The 19,342-nt window shown below is 55.0% G+C and overlaps 1 protein-coding gene across 18 annotated transcripts in view; it reads right to left on the minus strand.

Moving 5' to 3' along the window:
- Positions 1–19,342, minus strand: part of PARVG (parvin gamma) — a 34,784-nt gene extending 15,442 nt beyond the window's left edge. For 3 of the 18 annotated variants that reach the window (XR_010117014.1, XM_063623015.1, XM_063623012.1), the window contains exons 1-12: positions 19,041–19,117; positions 18,493–18,697; positions 17,005–17,095; positions 14,562–14,626; positions 12,561–12,663; positions 11,184–11,324; positions 9,779–9,894; positions 8,348–8,403; positions 7,833–7,855; positions 5,387–5,445; positions 5,185–5,253; positions 2,878–2,979 (exon numbers count right to left, since the gene is read on the minus strand). Coding sequence is in view for 15 of the 18 variants with exons in the window: in XM_063623015.1 (XP_063479085.1) it covers positions 2,878–2,979; positions 5,185–5,253; positions 5,387–5,445; positions 7,833–7,855; positions 8,348–8,403; positions 9,779–9,894; positions 11,184–11,324; positions 12,561–12,663; positions 14,562–14,626; positions 17,005–17,083 (813 nt within the window). In the remaining 3 variants the exon portion in view is untranslated. Of the gene's footprint in view, positions 1–2,877; positions 2,980–5,184; positions 5,254–5,386; positions 5,446–7,832; positions 7,856–8,347; positions 8,404–9,778; positions 9,895–11,183; positions 11,325–12,560; positions 12,664–14,561; positions 14,627–16,801; positions 16,966–17,004; positions 17,096–18,492 lie in introns of those variants that run through there. The other 15 variants (XR_008652659.2, XR_010117016.1, XM_063623006.1 and 12 more) reach the window with 14 other exon arrangements.

Here is a 19,342-nt window from a genome sequence, read left to right on the forward strand (position 1 = left end):
AACATCCCAGCTCTTGGGAACCAAGTCCAGAGCACCTGGCCTCCAGGGAAGGTGGAGGCCACACCCACTCAAGACGCATCCCCGTGGGGGCGAGGGACATGGCAGGCTGCGGGCTGCAGGCTGTCCTGGCGTGAGGCTGCCACTGAGCAGCTGGGTGATACTGGGTAAGCCTGTTGGGCCCCTGGCTCCCCTCTGTAAAATGGAGATGCAACCCTGCCCCGCTCTCACAGGGGCAAGGAGGGAGGGTGAGTGGGGAGAGGGCCAAGAGAGGCAAAGTGCAGGGAGCTAACTCCAAGAGAGTGTGGACCGTGGTACAGGGCCCCACAGAGCACCAAGGGACTGCAGAGGAGCTGAGAAGGTGGGCAGAGCTGGCCGCCCGCCCGGGGAAGCAGGTGGGAAGGAAAGCCAGGGTAGGCTGGGCTGAGAGCATAGCCTGCATGGATGCGAGCGAATGGGGGAGGACTAGGCCCTGGAGAGCTGGAAGGGGGCCAGAGGTCATGTGGCTGTGGCTGGGAGTCAGCAGGAAGGGAGGAGGGGACGTGGCTGGGGAGGCAGATGGGGCTTGGCAGTTGGGTGCTCCACTTGAAGCCAGGGAAAGGCACAAGGGTGGGTGTCCAGGAAGGTTAAGGGGAGGGGCCTAGAAGAAGGGCCCAGGTGGAGGGGGAGTCTGGTAGGGGCCCAGGGGGGACCTCACCTGCTACTGGGCCCCAGATAGGCCGAGAGGCCTGATCCAGTGCCAGGGACGCCCTGGGCATGTGAAAGGGATGGAAGCCTTTGTCTCTCCCAGAAACGGCCCCAGAGGTTGGCCCTGGGACTGGCCATGCGGCCCTGCCTCCTGCTTCACCTATTTAGAAAAAGCTACTGCTACAGAGAGATAAAGAGGTCCTCCTGCCCCAGGCCACGGGAACCCTGGCATGGATGGAGATAAGCTGGCTGCCCGGGATCCTGGGCACGCCACCAGCCACCAACACTCCAGCCTGTCCTTTGGGATGCACGCCTCCAATGTCACCTCCTGTGAGAGGCAAGGCTGGGGATACTAGGGACCACATGTCCCTCAATGCTTTCTCCTCGATGGTTCTCCAAACTCTTTCTTACTACCTGTGTGGCCTGAGTAGGGGGCAGGGATTGTCAGCCCATTTTCAGAGACAGAAAACCTGAGGTCCAGGCAGGCAGGGAGCTGGTGGCGAGGAGCATAAGACCCTGGCCTCTTGCCTGGCAGTGACCCGGGGTAAGCCTTGGCCGCCCTGGGCCTCTGTTTCCTTATTTGGAAAGTAGTAAAATCCCTTCTCACGGGCCAGGCCTACCGGGTAGGAAGGGTGCTCCTGGCAAGGGAAGAGCTTGTGGCAAAGCCCAGAGGTGGGAGAGCCCAGGGAGTTGGAGGAAGTGGTGGCACACACAACAGGGCCTGGTGGGGGCGGAGGCAGGACTAGCCAGCAGGCAGTGAAGGCTGTACCTGGGGAAGAGGCGGTGGGAGCTGCATCTCTGCAGGCTCACCTGCCCTCCCACCTCACCTCCATCACTCTCTTCATCCCTCTTCCCCAGGTCAAGCCACAGCCCTCGTGCCTGGACGCAGGCAGCCAGCTCCCAGCCAGTCCACCAGCCTCTAGGTCCACGTGGGAACTGCTGATCCCCCCAGGTCAGGCCCCACCCTTCCAGCCCCTTTAGCCAGAGTGAAGCACCGACACCTCCCTGACCCATTCCTGTTCTGGCCCTACGCTGAGCCTTTGCTAATGCTATTCCCTCCCCTCTGCAAGCCCTTCCTTGATAACTCTGCAAACCAATCCCTAATCAACTTCCCGGCTCACCTCTGATGCAATGCCCTTCTTGACTCCTTGAGATTATTCTAAGCCCTAATTCTTCCAGGCCCCTCCTCTGACCCACGCATCTGAACCAACACATTTTGCTGTGGCCCTGCAAGACCACATGTCACTAGGAGAACAGTGGGCATAGACTGAGAGGTCCCTGAAAGCAAGAGCTATGTTGGATCATCTTAACATCCCATGCAGTTCAGGGCCTGGCACTAAACAGGCCCTCAGAGAATGGGGGAACAGGCGTGTGGGTAGCGGATGGGTGGATGAGCAGGTGGGTGGATGGGCAGGCAGGTGTATGGGTAAATTGGGTGGATCAATAAACAGAACAGGAAGATGGATTGAAGGATAGACAGATGGATGCATGAAAGGACAAGCAAGTGAATGGACAGGTAGGCAAGTGGATGGATGACTGGATGGATGGACAGACAGACATATAGATAAACTTCCTATAGGTGGGTAGACAGGCAGGCAGGTGAATGGATGGATGGATGGATGGATGGATGGATGGATGGATGGATGGACTGGGTACATGAATAAACAGACAGGAAGATAGGTGCATGGACAGGCAGGTAGGTGGATGGACAGGTAGGCAGTTAGATGGATGGGTGCATAAATGGTGGGTGGCTTGGTAGGGGAAGAGGAGGGCTAATAGGCAGTCAGGTAGGTAGATAATGGGTAGATATGGATGGATGGGTGGGTGGGTGGATGGATGGGTGGGTGGGTGGGTGGATGGATGGATGCATGGATGGGTGGGTGAGTGGGTGGATGGATGGATTTATGGATGGGTGGGTGGGTGGGTGGGTGGATGGATGGATGGATGGATGGATGGATGGATGGATGGATGGGTGGATGGATGGGTGGGTGGATGGATGGATGGTAGATGGATGGACAGGTGAATAGGTGGATGGATGGATGGATGGATGGATGGATAGGCAGACATATAGACAAATAAGCTCCCCCTACACCCTTCACTTCACCTGAAGTAAATAAACAGACTGGTCATGTCAGTTCTGTATATCTGTTCACTCAGAGGTAGGCAATAAAGAAAAATCCTTGGAAAACTTACCATTTCTGCAGGAGAGTTGGGAGTGAGGTAGAATTCCTTTAAGTGCAGGAAGAAGCCTTCAAGTTGTCCAATCAGCAAGAGTAAGATGACCCCGTCTGCAAACTACAAAGGAAGGAACTGGAGACTGTCATATGGAAGAAGCCTGGGGAAGCCCACTCTATCTTTTACAGGCTGTGTGGCCCTAAGGAAGTCATATAACTTCTCTGAGCCTCTGGTTCCTTGGTGAGAAGTGGGGAAGCCACGCCTGACCTCACAGGGTTGCAGGTAAAAAGTGGTTTCGGGCTGCCTGGTATATAGTACATGCTCAGTGAAAAGAGTGCTTTCTAAACTTACTGCAGAAAAGCCTTATGTCAGTTTTTAAACAGCATGCTGTTCCACAAGCTACAGAAACACAGGGGAAAACAGAGTTAAGTGTAAAATTATTCCATCAGGGAAAGGCAGAGAGCAGCACACCGGGCTCATCTTGCCAGCTGCCACATTAATATTTCTGTCTGTTCTGTCTGTATGTTCAGAGATAAAGCTGTCGTCCCCGCCACCAGCATATCATATGTTAATATAATCCTATTGAGTCTCTTCAAAGATATAAAACACAGGATGGGATATTGGAAGAAACTGCCATTCGAAGCCCTTAATGGAATTTCCTCATATTAAGTCTGTTTCGATGTTACTAGTTTGGGCCTGAAATCTTTTCTGCCGCTATCCCTGGGTAATACAACTGGAATGCAAGGGGCTTCCTTACCCCATTTTATTGAACAGTCTCTAAATACCACCTTTGCACATGCCATGAGTCTCTAAAACCCATTATTTTACCAAGGGAGAGATAAAGATAGAACAGGTAGAATGTAAATCTCAGAAATCATCCTGTTTATACCCACACAAAACATAATAAAACTACAAATCTCTCACTTATTTCATGCCGGCAGCGTGCCAGGTAATATACCAAACACGTGGGGCTCACCAGCTCATGTATCACTCACAATTCTACCAAGTTGCTGTCTTGTACCCCCTTTATAAGAAGAAGAGCCTGAGGTTCAGAGAAGTCCAGTAACTCACCCAAGGTCACACAGCAAATGTGGAAGGGTATCAGCAAAGCCCAGGGCCCATAAGTGGTGGAGGCAGGAGGGAAATGTGTGTCTATCTGGCTACTGGGCCTGGTACTTCCACCCTGCCATGCTGCCACACCGTATCACACACAAACTTCTCACATGGCCACCATGTGAGGTGGTTATAAGCACTAACTCTGGCCCCAGCTGCCTGGGTTCAAATCCCAGGTCCACTACTTATCACTGTGTGACCTTAGACAAGTTAATTAACCTCTCTGTGCCTTCACATCCTCCTCTGTAAGTGGGGTAGTACAGTTCCCACTTCAGAGGATTATGGGGAGGATTCAATGAGTTAACATGGAAAGCATTTTGCCCTGGGACTGGCACATAGTGAGGGCTTTATTGGTTTTAGCTACTAGGCATGGGAGTACATTAACCCCTCCTCCCTCCCCAGCCAATGCCCATCCAGAGTCTCTCTGAGAGGTCAGCAGCCCTGGCTACAATCTTCATGAGCCAACTGGTCCATCTGGGACCAGACTCCCTCCCTACTCCAGATCCCAGCACCCAGAACCCAGGTGGCCAGATGCCTACGTCATGTCCCATTGAGGCCACTGGCATCCAGCAGACTCCATGCCCACTCTGCAGGCCCCAGGCTGGCAGCTGCTCTGCTCCTCTGCACCCCCCACTCCCGTGCAGTGTGGGAAGCCTACAGGGACACAGCTTCACCGTAGAAAGCCACAGCCCACGGTGGGTGCTGACCCCCTGAGATTCTGCTCCCGCTCCTGGGAAAATTTGGCTTAAGTCGGCCGGGGGAGGGGCTGGGCTCCTCAGGGTGCTTGTGAGAGACATGGAGCCTACAGACGGCGGGGCTGCACTGTCACCTACGCCTGGCACATGGCACAAATCTAATAAATTCTGTTTGGGCGAACACAACCACGCAGGGAAGACTCATGTGCTTCAAGTCTTGGCATCAGCTAGTCTGAGATTAATTATAAAATAAAATTATAACAATGAGAAGCAGTGACAGCCGAGGTGACTCCAGCTTTGTGACGTGATCCCACACCTCCACCCCCGGGATCCCACCATGTCCCTGGTGGCCAGTGCTGCCTGCCAGCAACAGTCCCACCGGGGAGGGGGACCCTAAGGCTCCAAGAGGTGATGCAACCCCCACCACACAGCAGGTTCCCAGGACCTGCAGAACCCTCTTTCCTTCCTACGGCCAGTGGCCCTGCCCTGCCTGGGGACGCTGCAGCTCAGTCCCTACCTGGGTGTCCAGATTCTGCACAGACAGGCCCAGGCGGTCCAGCTTCTGGTTGACAAAGTTCACGATGGCCTAACCAGGGAAGAACAAGGGCCTAGCACACAGCAGGTGTGATGCAAGGACCCGTGATTCCCTCCTACAGCGCAGGTGGGCAGTGGGTGGGGTGGGCGGCCTGAGAGCCGCTGAGAGCTTTGATCTCTCCTACCTCTTTCACTGCGTTCACTTTCTCCGGAGCCAGCTTAAATAATTCATCAAAGACGTCCTCTGCAGACACAGATCCAATAAACACCTCATTACGATGCTATTATCTTTGTGCCAAACAGGGAATTTTTTTTTCACAAAAGTTTCTTAGAATAACCAGTCCAGAGGGAGCTGTCGTTTTAGATCATGGTTCTCAAATAAAACAGACCTGGATTTGAGTCACTGCTCTCCTGGCCGTGTGGCCCCGGGGCAGTCACCTTCTCTCTCTGCGCCTCCCTAGCTGGGTTTGTTGCAGAAATGGAATTCGATAGCAGATAACACACCTAGCCCCATGGCACAGTGACTGGGCACACAGTAGGACTTCATAAACAGCCACTCTTCCTGCAGCTGACACCTGTTACTGCATCGGCACAGCTGCATCCCTTTACCTGCCAGCTGGCACTCCCTCCTCCCAGGGCCCTGCTCCAGTCCCCAGGGCCACGGGAGCAGCCACAGGTGGGTGATCAGGGTCCATGAGTCTCCTCCCCTTGGTTTTAAATTGGCTGAGTGAGGACTGCTCCCTGCTGCCTCCCCCTGCCCCCAAGAGTGTCTGAACCTACTGCCTGCAAAAGGCCAGCTCTTTCAGCAACTCAGTCACTCCCCTGGAGTCTGGGAACAGTGGCTCAGGCCCTGGGGGTCCAGCCTTGGGTGCCCCATGTCCAGCCTTGGGTGCCCCATGTCCTCAGGCTAATGCCCTTTGTGCACTAGCTGGATTCCTGCTATTTGAAGCTAACACACCTCCCATGGGGACACTGGTCCTTGGGCACCAAATACACAGACTGGCCTGAGTTTGCTGTGGCTTCTGCCACTCAGCAGCTGTGTGACTCTAAGCAAGTCACAGCACCTCTCTCTGTTTCAGTTCCCTTGTTAGTGAAGGGGGGAAAGTAGCACCAAATAGCATCATGCACGTTAAAATGCCCCTGCTCTGTGTCCTGTCTTCACCCTCTGACACCCACTTCTCATGCTGCCCCCTGCCCAAAATACTGCTCCCTGAGCAACCCCTCATGTCCTCAGGCTGCCCCTCCCACTACATACACAGATCCTCAGCCAGCCCTCCTTGCCCCTCCTTTCTCCTTTCTTCCCAAACTCAGCCTCCCTCAGCCCCCATTGTCAGAAGCTCCTGGCACATTATCATCTCTACCTCTGCAGGTGAGGTGCCCCTCATAGCAACCCTGCCCACATAGCTATGTGTCTGAGTGGGGAGAGTACAGGGAGGAAAAATAGTGTTAGGATGGATGGATATGGGTGAATAGATAGGTTGTTGGATGGGTAGATAGAAGAATGGGTGGATGAATAGGTGGATAGGTGGATAGATGAAGGGATGGATGGATAGGTGCGTGGGTAGATGGATGGATGGATGGATGGATGAATATATGGATAGGTGGGTGTATGGATGGATGGATGAATGGATAGATGATGGAAGGGTAGGTGGATGGATGAATGGAAGCATGAATGGATGGATGGAGGGATGGATGCATGGATGGATGGATGGATGGATGCATGGATGGATGGATGGATGGATGAATGTATGGATAGGTGGGTGGGTGGGTAGATGGATGGATGGATAGATAGGTTATGGATGGATAGGTGGATGGATGGATGGACAGATGATGGACGGGTAGGTGGATGGATGAATGGAGGCATGAATGGAAGGATAGAGGGATGGATAAATGGATGGGTGGGTGGATAGATGAATGGAAGAATGGGTTGACGGATGCATGGATGGATGAATGGATGGATGGATAGGTGGGTGGGTAGAAAGTGAGTAAGTAGATAGATGAATGGAAGAAAGGATGGATCAATAGATGGATAAATAGATGAATGGATGGGAGGGGGAAGAGCTGGCCAGACCACCGACAAAGGAATGGATGCATGAAAGAAGTAACAACTAGAACAATCAACTGATTGGTGAACAGCTCTGTCAGAAGAGCAGAAGCCACATTATTGCCCACTCACTATTGAGCACTGCCCACATGCTGAACACACTCATAAATTGTCTCCTTTAACCCTCACTGCCAGTTTAAAAGGTGAGTGCCCTTTTATAGATGAGGAAACTGAGGCACGGACAAGTTAAGATACTTGCCCAAACTTAAGTGGCTAATGAGTGGGAAAACTGGCGTTTGAACCCGGCCACTGACTCCAGAGCGCACACATTTAACAGACTCCACCATCACTGCCCATGTGAATTATAAATCTCTCTCCCCACAGGAACAGTATCATGAGAAGGAGCAGCCAGCTCCTTGGATGGACAGACAGAAAGAGGGACAAATGAATAAGAATGAGGCTTGAGATACAAACAGCAGGTGACGGGGAAATGAGAGAATGCTCAGCAATTAACCCTGCATTAAGACTTGTCTGCATTAACACGCATCAGATAGGAACAGATTTCCAAAAATGATGAAGGTACTCACTCGGAGGCTGGTCCTTGTCTGTGCTGTGCAGGGGGTGGAAAAAGCAAACAAATAGTTAAAAAAAAAACACCCTGCAAACCTACAATTTCTCAATATGACAAGCCTCAGTGCTGGCAAGGTTGCAAACTAACTGGCATGCTTGTGGTTTTCCTGGCAGCTTTGTAGGTAGGGCAGATAGCAGAGAAGGTCTTATGGGAAGCAAAGGGCAGAAACAGGTTCGTACCCTTCCCTGAGGCTTCCACGTCTAGAAACATTTGGACTTTGCTGGTTTTGTGGTTCCTGTTCTGTTCTGAGGGAGATACATCACACGTATCATAAAGTGCACAAGTCATAAGTTTACAGCTTGTGCATTTTACACATACACATGATCACCCCCTGTATGATCACCCCCACTTACACGCTGCAGAACCTCCCAGCACCCCCTCCCCCCTTCCCTCCTCGAACACACCTCCCCTCCACCCCCCTCCACCACCGTGAGCCCCAGCCCCACCCATGGGCCCTCATCCTTCCCTCACCTGTATTCAGTGAGCTGTTCCACCAACTTTTCTGACTTCAGACCACTCTTGGTGCTCTAAGAAAAATAAAGGGGGAAGAAATTAAATAATCCAGAAAACTCTGGGGCCCAAAGCAGCCCCAGTGACCCGTTTGCTCTGCATCATCCCCCCTCAGGACAGCCTCCTGGCTTGTCTTTCTTCCCCAGGAGCCTTGAGGTGGGGGATGTGTCTGCCTCACTCCCCGAGGCATCCCCAGAGTCTCACGGCAGGAGGAGGGCAGTAACAATTGAGCATGTGGCTATGAACAAATGAATGGTGAAGGAATGAATCAATGAAATCACTTCTGATTCATGTTGGCAGTATAGACCAAGCCACACAACTGCTTGGTAGGGAATTATAATCAATGGTTTTAAAAAACAGTAGAAGGCCAGGTGTGGTGGCTCACGCCTATAATCCCAGCACTTCAGGAGACTAAGACAGGTGGATGGCTTGAGCTCAGGAGTTCGAGACCAGCCTGGGCAACAGGGTGAAACCCCATCTCTACCAAAAATACAAAAAATTAGCCAGGCACAGTGTCTCAAATCTGTAGTCCCAGCTACTTGGGAGGCTGAGGTGGGAAGATCACTTGAGCCGAGGAAGCAGAGGTTGCAGTGAGCCAAGACTGTACCACTGCACTCCAGCCTGAGCAATAGAGCAAGACCCCATCTCAAAAAAAAAAAAAAAAAAGTAGAAATTACTCTGACTGGGTTTGGCCAAACTTGGCTTATTCTCTTGGGACAAGTCAGAGGTAAGCCCTCAGACACGAAGCCCCTATGCACGAGGGACCCGAGGCTGGGGTGGGTTGGGGGGCGGTCACGAGAAGCAAAGAGCTGGTGGGGCCCCCTATTGTGATGCTCAGAGTCTGTCTGGAGAGGAAAGTCATGGATTCCTGGGTATTAACTGCAGCACAGGTAGGCCGCACGCTAGACAGAACATCTGAGGGTGGGGAAACCCAGAAAGGCTCCTTGAAAGAGAACAGGGCACTGTCACAGCCATCAGTAATTTAATAAGAGACAGTACCCTCATGGTGAGGGCAGTGGTTTTGCCTCGGGGTGTGAAGGCTCCCTGTGGCAATGAACGGATGGCCACACATGGCTCAGGGATATGGCCTGACAGCCCCTGGCCTCAGCCTCTGCCAGCCAGATGCCCTCTGCTGAGGTCAAGTGGAGCTGGCCAGCCATGGACCTCCTCATGCCCCCAGGCCTCGGCCAGCCCCACTAGACTCTTACCAGCCCGTCCCCAGCTCCAGACAGCACCCCCTGGCCATCCTGGCTGGATTCTATTTCTCAGGGTTCCCTGAAACTCACCCTGGGTCAGCCCCACCCCAGCCAGCTCCACCCATGCAGGGTACAGCAATGGGGGGCCCAAGACGCTCAGCTTCTGCTTACGAATCCCTGGGGCCCAGGCTGCTACCTCGATGGTGATGACCTCCACCTGGACGTTGGTTGGGAGGGACAGGTCGGGCTGGAAGCGCTTGGCCAGGGCCACAAGGAGGTGCAGGGTGGACAGGAGGTCCTTGTTGAAGATGGCTGGGAAGAGGGTGGAGACAGGTCAGAGCCCAGGGGGCTGCCAAAACGTGCAGCCAAATGGAGGCTTCCTCATTGTCAGAACAACCATCTGCAGACCAAGGAGGTCTGTTTCCAGTCTTCTGGAGAGCAGAGATCTGGAGATACATGTTCAGAACCTAAAAATCATCACACTTCACCTCATCATCCCACTTCTTAGAATATAGCCCAGGGGTACGGTCTACCTTGTGGAAGGAGCTCTAGACACAAAGATGTTCAGTGCAGTGCTGTTTACAATTGGAAACAACCAAGTGACCTCTGGGAAGGCCCTGGCTAAACAATCATTGGATTTCAGCTGAATGTGACTTAATTCAGGGTTGATTTCATCAACACCAATTACTGACTGTGAGACCTTACAGGTGCGAATGCAGGCGCATGTGACCCAACAAAACCTGGGTTTGAAAACGGACTGTTAAATCCTCACCGCCCAACCTTGGAGAAGCTGCTTAACTCCTTTCAGCCTCAGTTTTCTCATCTGGGTGGGGTGGAGGGATATAGAGAATTGAAGGGAAGGAAATCTATACCAAACTGTGAACCAGGTGGGGTGGGGAAGTCTAGGTATTTGGCACACTCTCTTGGTTTTTGTATTTCTTTGATAAGGAGTCTCACTCTTGCAGCCCAGGCTGGAGTGAAGTGGCGCAATCTCAGCTCACTGCAACCTCCGCCTCCCAGGTTCAAGCGATTCTCCTGCCTCAGCCTCCAGAGTAGCTGGGATTACAGGCGCCCGCCACCACGCCTGGCTAATTTTTTGTATTTTTAGTAGAAATGGGGTTTCACCGTGTTGACCAGGCTGGTCTCAAACTCCTGACCCCAGGTGATCCACCCGCCTCGGCCTCCCAAAGTGCTGGAATTACAGGCGTGAGCCACTGTGCCCGGCCAGGCACACCCACTTTTTGTACAAGCAGGCCCTGCAGATATTCTAATACTTTAATGAGAGTGTGGATGGGCGGACCATGGTACTTGGGACTCAACAGTGGCTGTCATTCAGATAGCAAACAGAGACTGTTTGCTATCCTTGGGCTGCACTTTGCTGCAGTAATACCCTCTGGGGCACAGATGTGTGCTGGGCTGTTGGCTGCTCAGCCAGATGCCTGACTGTGGCTGCCTGAGGCTTCTACCTCCTTCCTGACTCCCAGGTTGTACCCCTGCTGGGAGAAGGATGAGTGCACCTTCCTGGTGGGTGAGACGCCTGGAGCAGAAGGACCCCAGTGGCCCCACACTCCCCCGGGGTGGCCAGGTTGTGGCCCACATACTCTCCACGCTCCACTTGGCCTGCCGCTCCTCCAGCTGCAGACTCCGGTTCACGGCCTCCAGCACCACTGTGAGCTTGTGCTTCTGGCTTGTGGCTGTCAGGGCAATGTCCTCTGCTTCCAGCTTGAGCGCTGCCAGCCTCTCTGGAGGTAGGAGAGGGTGGTGAGGGCCCCTGGCCAGGGACAGACCAGAGAGCACCTCAGGGACCCTCCAGGAGGCTGAGCCTGCCTGGTGCTTCAGAGAACATGGGTCTGGAGAGCCCATTCTTGGTGTTGGACCCTGGGCCACACCCACAGCCTCAATCGGGTATGCCCTCCAGCTCCCAGGAGACCCTCATCCACACAGAACAGGATTGGTGGGGCATGCAGGCCACATGATGTGAGCAAGCCTCAGCCCCCTGAGCTGGTCAAGACAGCCCACCTCACCTTGATCAGCCTGTGCCTGCAGCCCTTACCCTTCTGCACAGCTGTGTCCACTTCATCTCTGCAGGGCAGTGTGGCCTACTGGTTAAAGCCTACACTCCTAGGCTTCTATCCTGACCCCTCTGCTTCCCTAACCATGAGACTTTGGACAAATTATGAGGCCTCTCACAGGCTCCCTTTCCTCATCTGTGAAATGGGGATAGTAACAGCACAGGGCTGTTCTGAGGATGAACTGTGCCTGCTACATGGGACACGCCCGGAAGTGCTAGCCACATGAGGGGGATTGTGCAGCCCATCTCCAAAGAGCTTGGCGAACACTGCGGAGGCTGGCCCCAGGCGAAGTGCTAAGGACACGGAATTGGGCCTATCTGTGGCCTCCAACACCACAGTTGTGTGCAGAAGAGATGCGTAGACCACACATGACCACACAAGGGCAAAGGGAGAGGGTGACTCTGGGGCTTGTGGGGAACACTTGCCCGGGGCTAGAAGGAGGCCCTGAGAATGCACACCCCCTGCAAAGCGCCTTGGAGCTTTCCAGACTGAGGAGGAACACGGAGGCAGGAGCCCAGCCCTGCCCCCAGCCACCCAGGACTGCCCTTTTTCTCTCTAGCAGCCGGGGTCAGCCCGAGGGCAGGGACCATGGGTTCTTTTGTTACCTCCCAGCACCTCAAAACAGCAGGCACTCAATAAGTGTTACACAGGCAGTGTGGTATGGTAGAAAGAGCACCAACCCTGGCGTCAGAGCCCCAGCCTGAGCCCCACCTCAGCTCCCTCACTCATGGGCCGTGGACAGCGCCTCCATCTCCCCAGCCCAGGCCCATCTGGAAAGTGAGACAGGTGTCCCTAAACCCGGGACCATTGTGGGGACTGAAGGAGAGAGCCCACCTGTGGGTCCTGGAGGGACCAGGTCAGGGGGATGGGGCCGAGACCCAGGCAGCCCCAGAAACAGCCACTTACGGAATAGGTGGTGTAGGATGAGCCCATCGAACATGTCCTCCTCCAGGCTGCGGACCACAATGTGCTCAGGGAGAAGAGTGGCGTTGATCCACTCCATCAGCACCTGCAGGCTCCAAGGGGACAACTTTTGGGGGGATGGGGACTTCTCACCTGGCCCTCCACCTGGCTCGGAATGCCTGCCTCTCGCCTGCCAACTCCTACCCATACTTCAAGGCCTGGTCAAATGTCACCTCCACTGGGAAGCCCTCCTTGATCTCCCAGGCTGAGTTATGGGCCTGCTTCAGGTTCCTGCAGACTCCCTCCTCTCCATCACAAACCTGAGCAGTGTGGGGCTGTCATTATCATGTGTGAGGTTTTAGTACCAGGAAATGGGGTACTACCACAGCAAATACCCAAAAATGGGGAAATGGCTTGAGGAATGGAAAGAATTGGACAATGAACACTTGATAGAAAAAGCCTAGATTGCCCTGAAGAGGTGGTCCGTAGAAAAATGGATGTTAAAGGTGCCCCTGCTGAGGTCTGAGGAGGAAATGAGGGACATGACATTGGACGTGAAGATGGAAGTGGGGACTGCAGCGATGCATCCACAGGTCTGCGAGACCAGGATGCTGCAGCCATCACAGCTGGAGGAAAGGGAGAAGACAGGGGCCCCCCGAGAGCCTCCAGAAGGAGCCAATCCTGCCAACCCCTTGGGTAAGGGCCTCTGGCCTCCAGCACTGTAAGACAATAGGTTTCTGTGGTTTAAGCCGTTCAGTCTGTGGTCACATGTTACAGTAGCCCTAGGAAGCTAATGCAGGGGCTGCTGGTGCCCTACCCACTCCTTGACTGGTGCCTACTGGCCCAGCTCCCACCTGCAGCTCTGCTCGAAACTGTCCCTACTCTGCTGTGCTCAAAAGGTCAGAGTGCCAGGGAATCAAGGCCCAGCCCTTTCTCAGGGAGCAGCTGTTCACTAAAGGTTGTCAGGAGGTTGTCAGGGCGTGGTGTATAAATACCCCAGCTCCATCGCCCCTCAGGCAGGAATGCTCTGAGCTTGCTCTATGCTGGCTCCAGGGTACCCAGCAGGCTTGAGCCCCCAAAACCATGACCAGCTCCATCATTAACCATGTGTTGGTCCCTTCCCTTCCATGACCCCTGGGATAACCTCCCAACTCAACTACTGGCATCCAAATCCTTGTCTCTGGATCAGCCTCTGGAGGAGCCCAAGCTGGGATGACGTGTCAGCATCCTGCCAGGTCTTCCAGGCAAGACCACGGATGGTGTCCCCAGTGCCAGTCACAGGGCTGGGCCAGGTGTGCTGGTCAAAGGTGGGAAAGGTGGGTGGATGGAGTGAGGGAATAGGAAGGAGGATGGAAAATGGCCCACAAAGCCTCTGGGTATGGAAGATGGTGTAGGCCAGGAGGCCTCCCTGGACGAGGCAACAGAGAGGCCATGTGGAGACTGGAGACACAGAGGCTGAGGGAAACAGAGGCCTGGAGCCCACCTGTGCCCAGCTGGTCCAGTGGCCATAGCAGCAGACCCATAACCAAGGAGAGAACTAAGAATGGGTGACCCAGGCCCACCGCCACCACCTCACCAGTTCTCCTACACCTCGGGCAGACCAGCTGGGGAGGAGCACAGGCTTAGGGGCTGGCAGCTCATGTCAAACCAGAGCTCCGTTACGGGCAGCTGCATGCCCCTGACAGATGAGGTCACCTGTCTAAGCCTCGCTGTCTGTCCTGTCCCCAGGATGTGAGGGACAATAGATTCCCCTCAAATCCCATGAGGTTGCTGGGATGGTGTATGTGAAGGCACACATTTGATGCTCAATAGATGTTTGTTCACGCAGGCTCTGTGGGTGACTTGCTCCATTCAACAGGCCTTCCAGGGGTCTTCGGGGGTCACCACCCCCCAGCCTGAGGTCAAGGAGTGGGGGCGGCCTGCTGCCCCTGCCCCATGGAGGCTGCTGCCTGGTCTGCCAAGAAGAGGCACCCAGGGAAGTCAGGGCTGTGGAGGCTGCTGTACCTTCTGAAGTTCTTCAAATTTGGGGTCCTTCCGGGAAGTGGGTGGCAGGTATTTTTTCTTTCCTCCTGGAAGCAGAGTGGGTATGACAGGCACATGGGGACCCTGTGGGGCGCTTGGCCACGCTCCCTGCAGGTCACCCACAGATTTCAGCACCGCAGACCCGGGGCACTGGTCCTGCCACTTCCGCCCCAGCGTGCTTTCCCTCATTTCCCTCACGAACACCAGCTCATCCTCAGACACTGCAGCATTTATACTTTCAGACATAAACTCGGAAGTTATTTCTTGATTACTTGACATTCAAAGTTAACCGGGTATCCCATGTTTGATATATCTGGCAGCCCTACCTATTTAGGTAAAGTGAAACCCCAGCCAGAGAGGGTAAGAGGTGCCCAGGCTCACCAGGCTCTAAGCGGCTAAGGTGGGACTCACCCCAGGCCTGCCAGGCCCCTCCATGGCCCCTCTCATAGTCAGACTCCCCGGGGTGGCCCTCCGAGGCCCAGCAGCTCCCCTTCCCCAAGGCCATGGCCAGCATCTGCCCACATTTTAGACTCACAGAACCCACAAAATGTCAGGGCCAAGAAGGACCTCTGAGATCAACTAGTTCCAACGTACATGGGGGGAAACTGAGTCAGTAATGGGGACTGTCTTGCCTAAATTCACAAAATGCATCATCTCTCATGTGACCCCAATAAAGGCTTTTCCTAGACATTCTGAAAACCTTCAAGTACTACCCAGACCCATGTCTTCTGATGAAAGGGAAGGTAACAGCGTCATGGGCTGATGTGCCCAGCACAGGGCAGGCTCTCAGCAAACACTTGGGCAAGTGAGCAGGCGAATGAATGAATGAATGAATGAATGAATATGGTGCTGCTCCTTCCTGGAGCAGACTTCTCACCACTTGAATCATCCAATGTCCCAGCTCTGCTTGCCAGAACTTTTAGTATCTTAAATCAGTTGTAAAACAAAGAATTAATGGGTTTTTTGTTTGTTTGTTTTGTTTTGTAGTAACTAAGTCCTACTATTCTAACTCAGCAACTTTCCTCAGGACACTTTCTAATCTTCAATGGTTTAAACACAGAATATCAGATGGTGAAGAAGCCAGCCAGCTGACTCTGGACCAAGCTTGTCCCTTCTGGGGTCTCACTTGCCATGCCAGGGACCCTGTTAGCGCTGGAGTTCTCGCTCCATAACATCTACTTAAAAGGCGGCATTCGGGGCTGGGTGCAGTGGCTCGTGCCTGTAATCCCAGCACTTTTGGGAGGCTGAGGTGGGTGGATCACTTGAGGTCAGGAGTTTGAGGCCAGGCTGGCCAACTTGGTGAAACCCCGTCACTACTAAAAGTACAAAAATTAGCCAGGTGTGGTGGCAGGTGCCTATAATCCCAGCTACTCGGGAGGCTGAGGCAGGAGAATCTCTTGGACCTGGGAGGGGGAGGCTGCAGTGAGCCGAGATCACGCCACTGCACTCCAGCCTGGGTGACATGAGATTTCTGTCTCAAGAAAAAAAAAAATTAACAAACATTAAAAGGCGGTATTCACAGGAGCTGGAGAAAGCTGCATTCTGCTCCCTTCCCTTAAATTATTTCACATGTCTTCTTTGTCAGCACATTTATGTTTTTGTGGTTACATAAATTCCAATGAGTTCACCTAAAGCCCTTCCCCACTGGGACATCTGGCTGCTTCCTTGCATGCTGTTGCTCATTTGTTTCTTTCAGAGAACACAGGGAGGGTGACAGCTCTGGGTACCTGCCCGTGTCCTTCTTTTGAGCCATCTCCCAGAAGGGAGGTTGCAGGAACTGTGGCCGCCAACCCCCTAAAGGGCTCATGACACAGAGCTTTGCTGAAAGGGTGACCCACGCTCGTTGAATTGCTCCATCCTATGCTCACCCCACTTTTGAAAGAGACCCACATGTGTGAGGGGAGCACATCAGGAGCCCCACACCCTGCAAAGCATCACTCCATGGTGGGCATCGCTGTGTGGTCCGTGTGGAACCCCAGTTCTGGGACCACTCTCCTTGGGCTCAGAACCCAGCTCCACCGCTTGCTAAGAGTTTCCTGTTACTGTGGCACATTACCCCTTGTGCCTCAGTTTCCTCATCTGTATAAAGCAGGCAATGCTGCCCACCCTTGAGAATAAATGAGTTGCTATAGGCAAGAGGTGCTGGTGCAGTAGGGGCACACAGAAGGCTCACAGAACGACAGCAATCGGTATTCATCATCGTTATCCACACCGTCTCTCACCTGGAGAGGAGAGGTTCTAGCTCTGCAGAAGGTTCCAGGAGGAGGAGTTGGGTCAAGCATAAAGCAGAAGGTGGAGGCAGGGGTGAGCAGAATTGGGCGCTCAGCTGACAGCTGGGAAGGCACTGCAAGTTCCAGGCATGGCCAGGCTCACTCTTGCCACACAGACCCTCACCTTCCACCCTCAGACCTGCGTGGGCACACACCTTGTGAGAGCTCCTCCTCCGCTGAGGGCTCCACCCCCTTGGGGAGCTGCAGCAGGTCGTACAACAACTCTGGCTCCATCGCCTCCCAAGCCTGTACAGAGGAGGCAGGAGAGGGCGTCATGGTCTGAGAAGCCCCAAACTCACTGAGCCCTTCATTTCCTCCAGACCTGGAGGCACAGAAGGAGGGTCGAAGCCAGGTTCCGGGGACACGTCACCATGCCAGCCTAGGCAGGGGGTACGGGCCCTGTGAGAAAGAGCCCTTGAGCCAACCCTTGCGGGATGACGGGACAGAAAAAGGCACAGAAGCTGAGGGCGGGCACAGCCAAGCAAAGGCTTGGAGGGGAAGGGTCCCTCCTCAGGCAGGTGCAGAGCGGCCGCCCACCGTGCTCCTGCAGCCCCCAGCACCCTACCCAGGGACCCCCACCCCACCCCAGACAGGACAAAGCAGGTACAGCTCACTCCTCAGAGCTTGTCAGGTTGAGCTCAAGGGAAACCTCCCCGGTTGGCCTGTGTGGGGCTGGCTGAGGTGGACGCGTGGAATGGTGACATCTCCCATCCCATAAATCGGAAGGGCCAGGGTTGACAGAGGCACTGTTCATCTTCCTCCTCCTCATTACGGGCAGAAAGCTGGGGGCTCACCACATGCCCGGGACAGGGGCAGACCCAGGGGCCAGCCCAGCCCTTCTTCCTGTTCCCCTGGCCCACTTCCTCTTCTGTGAAGGCTTCGCCGGCTCGGCGGGCGCCTTCTGGCCTCCCTCTTCCTCCCTTTTCAGCCCCTGGGTCTTCTCAGTGTTTTCAAACTCAGTCAGACATTGAGGTAGGGGGGTCACATGACAGAAGCTGGTGGCCAGAGCAGGGAGCCCCCAGAGCTGTGGGAGACGGAGGCATTCACTCGACCAGAGTCACCTGTGTCACACCAGCAGCCAGCCTGGGGTGGGGGATGCCAGACTCCATCCTGCCCTGTAGCGTGGAGGTGGTGGGGACACAACTGACTCCCAGCCCCTTAATCCCCAAGCTGAGGGCCATGGCCAGAGAAAACGAAAGCACCCGGCCTGGGCGTCAGGAAGCCTGGGTCCCAGGCCAGCTCCTCCTCACTCGGGGTGTGACGTTGGGCAAACCCCCTGCCCTCTCTGGTCCTGATGCATGGTTACAAGGAGGGCCTGGACTCGATGCTGCCCAAAGGGATCAGCAGCCTGGGCAAGCCCCTTCCTGGCCCCAGGGCCTCAGTTTCTTCACCTGGAGACGGAGGGGTTGGCTGAAGTTCAGGGGCAGCAACTCCTCCATAGAACAGGGAGGGAGGACGCCGAGCAGCCTCTGAGCAGGGGCAGCGGGAGGGGCCATGGGGACTCAAGGTCCCACTGTACCGACTCCCTTCCCCGGGTGGCCTCGGCTGGGACTGCACTCTGGGATCCTTCCCAGGTGGTGTCTGGGCCCCTCCCTCCGTGACCCCCAGCACCCAAGTATGGCGGCCCCGATGCCAGAACTCACCCAACCGCTTTTCACGCAGGAAAACAAAGGCCTACTGGGTGCAAAGGGTGGTCCCTGGGTTCCGAATGGAAGCAAGTTCCGGGTTCTTCTGGGGGCTTCGGGGACCAGGCCGGGAGGCGGTAGCCCCGCTGCTCACTTCCTCCAGGGCCCGCGCAGCCGGCAGGAGCTTCCTCCTCTCTGCGGCAGGGCCCGAGGGGGGTGGATGCTGTGAAAGTGAAGCTGCCACAAACCTCCAGAAAGCTCTGCCCGGAGCCCCAGCGCCTGCCGTGCCGCCTGGGCCCCCGGGGTTCTGCGGGCCACTTAAACTCAATGCTTTTATTTTTCTCCCTCTCCCCGCCTTCCCCAAACCATGCCAGTTTCCCTGCAGGCTGTTCACCTCCAAAATGGCAGCTACTTAGGCCAGAGCCTGGGGTCCACCCCCACAACCCACCACCAGCACCCTGTCAGCCTGGCCTCCACGCTCCATCCCGCACCGCCGTCCTCCCACCTCCACACCCCGCCCCGGGCCAGGCCCCTTCCTCTCCCGGGACCACGCAGGAGCCTCCTACCTGGACTCTTGGCTGCAGCCTTCCCCACGCCCCCTGCCCGCCCTTGAGGTGAGGTTCTCACAAGCCCTCGGAGGAGTGAGTCACTTCCTGTCCCCACTCACTCAAACCCACCAACGGCGCCCAATAGCTCTTAAAATAAAATCCAGGCTGGGCAGCCCAGCCCATGAGCCCCAGCATAAGTAACCTGCCAGCCACACCTGCGTCCTCATCCCCTAACCTCTCTCCCGGCCACAGCGACCACCTGCCTCCCTGCCTTGGCATCTTCCCATGTCCTTTTCCCTCCGCCTGGAAGCCCCTGCCCC

Source organism: Symphalangus syndactylus, chromosome 18, assembly GCF_028878055.3.
Source record: "Symphalangus syndactylus isolate Jambi chromosome 18, NHGRI_mSymSyn1-v2.1_pri, whole genome shotgun sequence".
NCBI lineage: Eukaryota > Metazoa > Chordata > Mammalia > Primates > Hylobatidae > Symphalangus > Symphalangus syndactylus.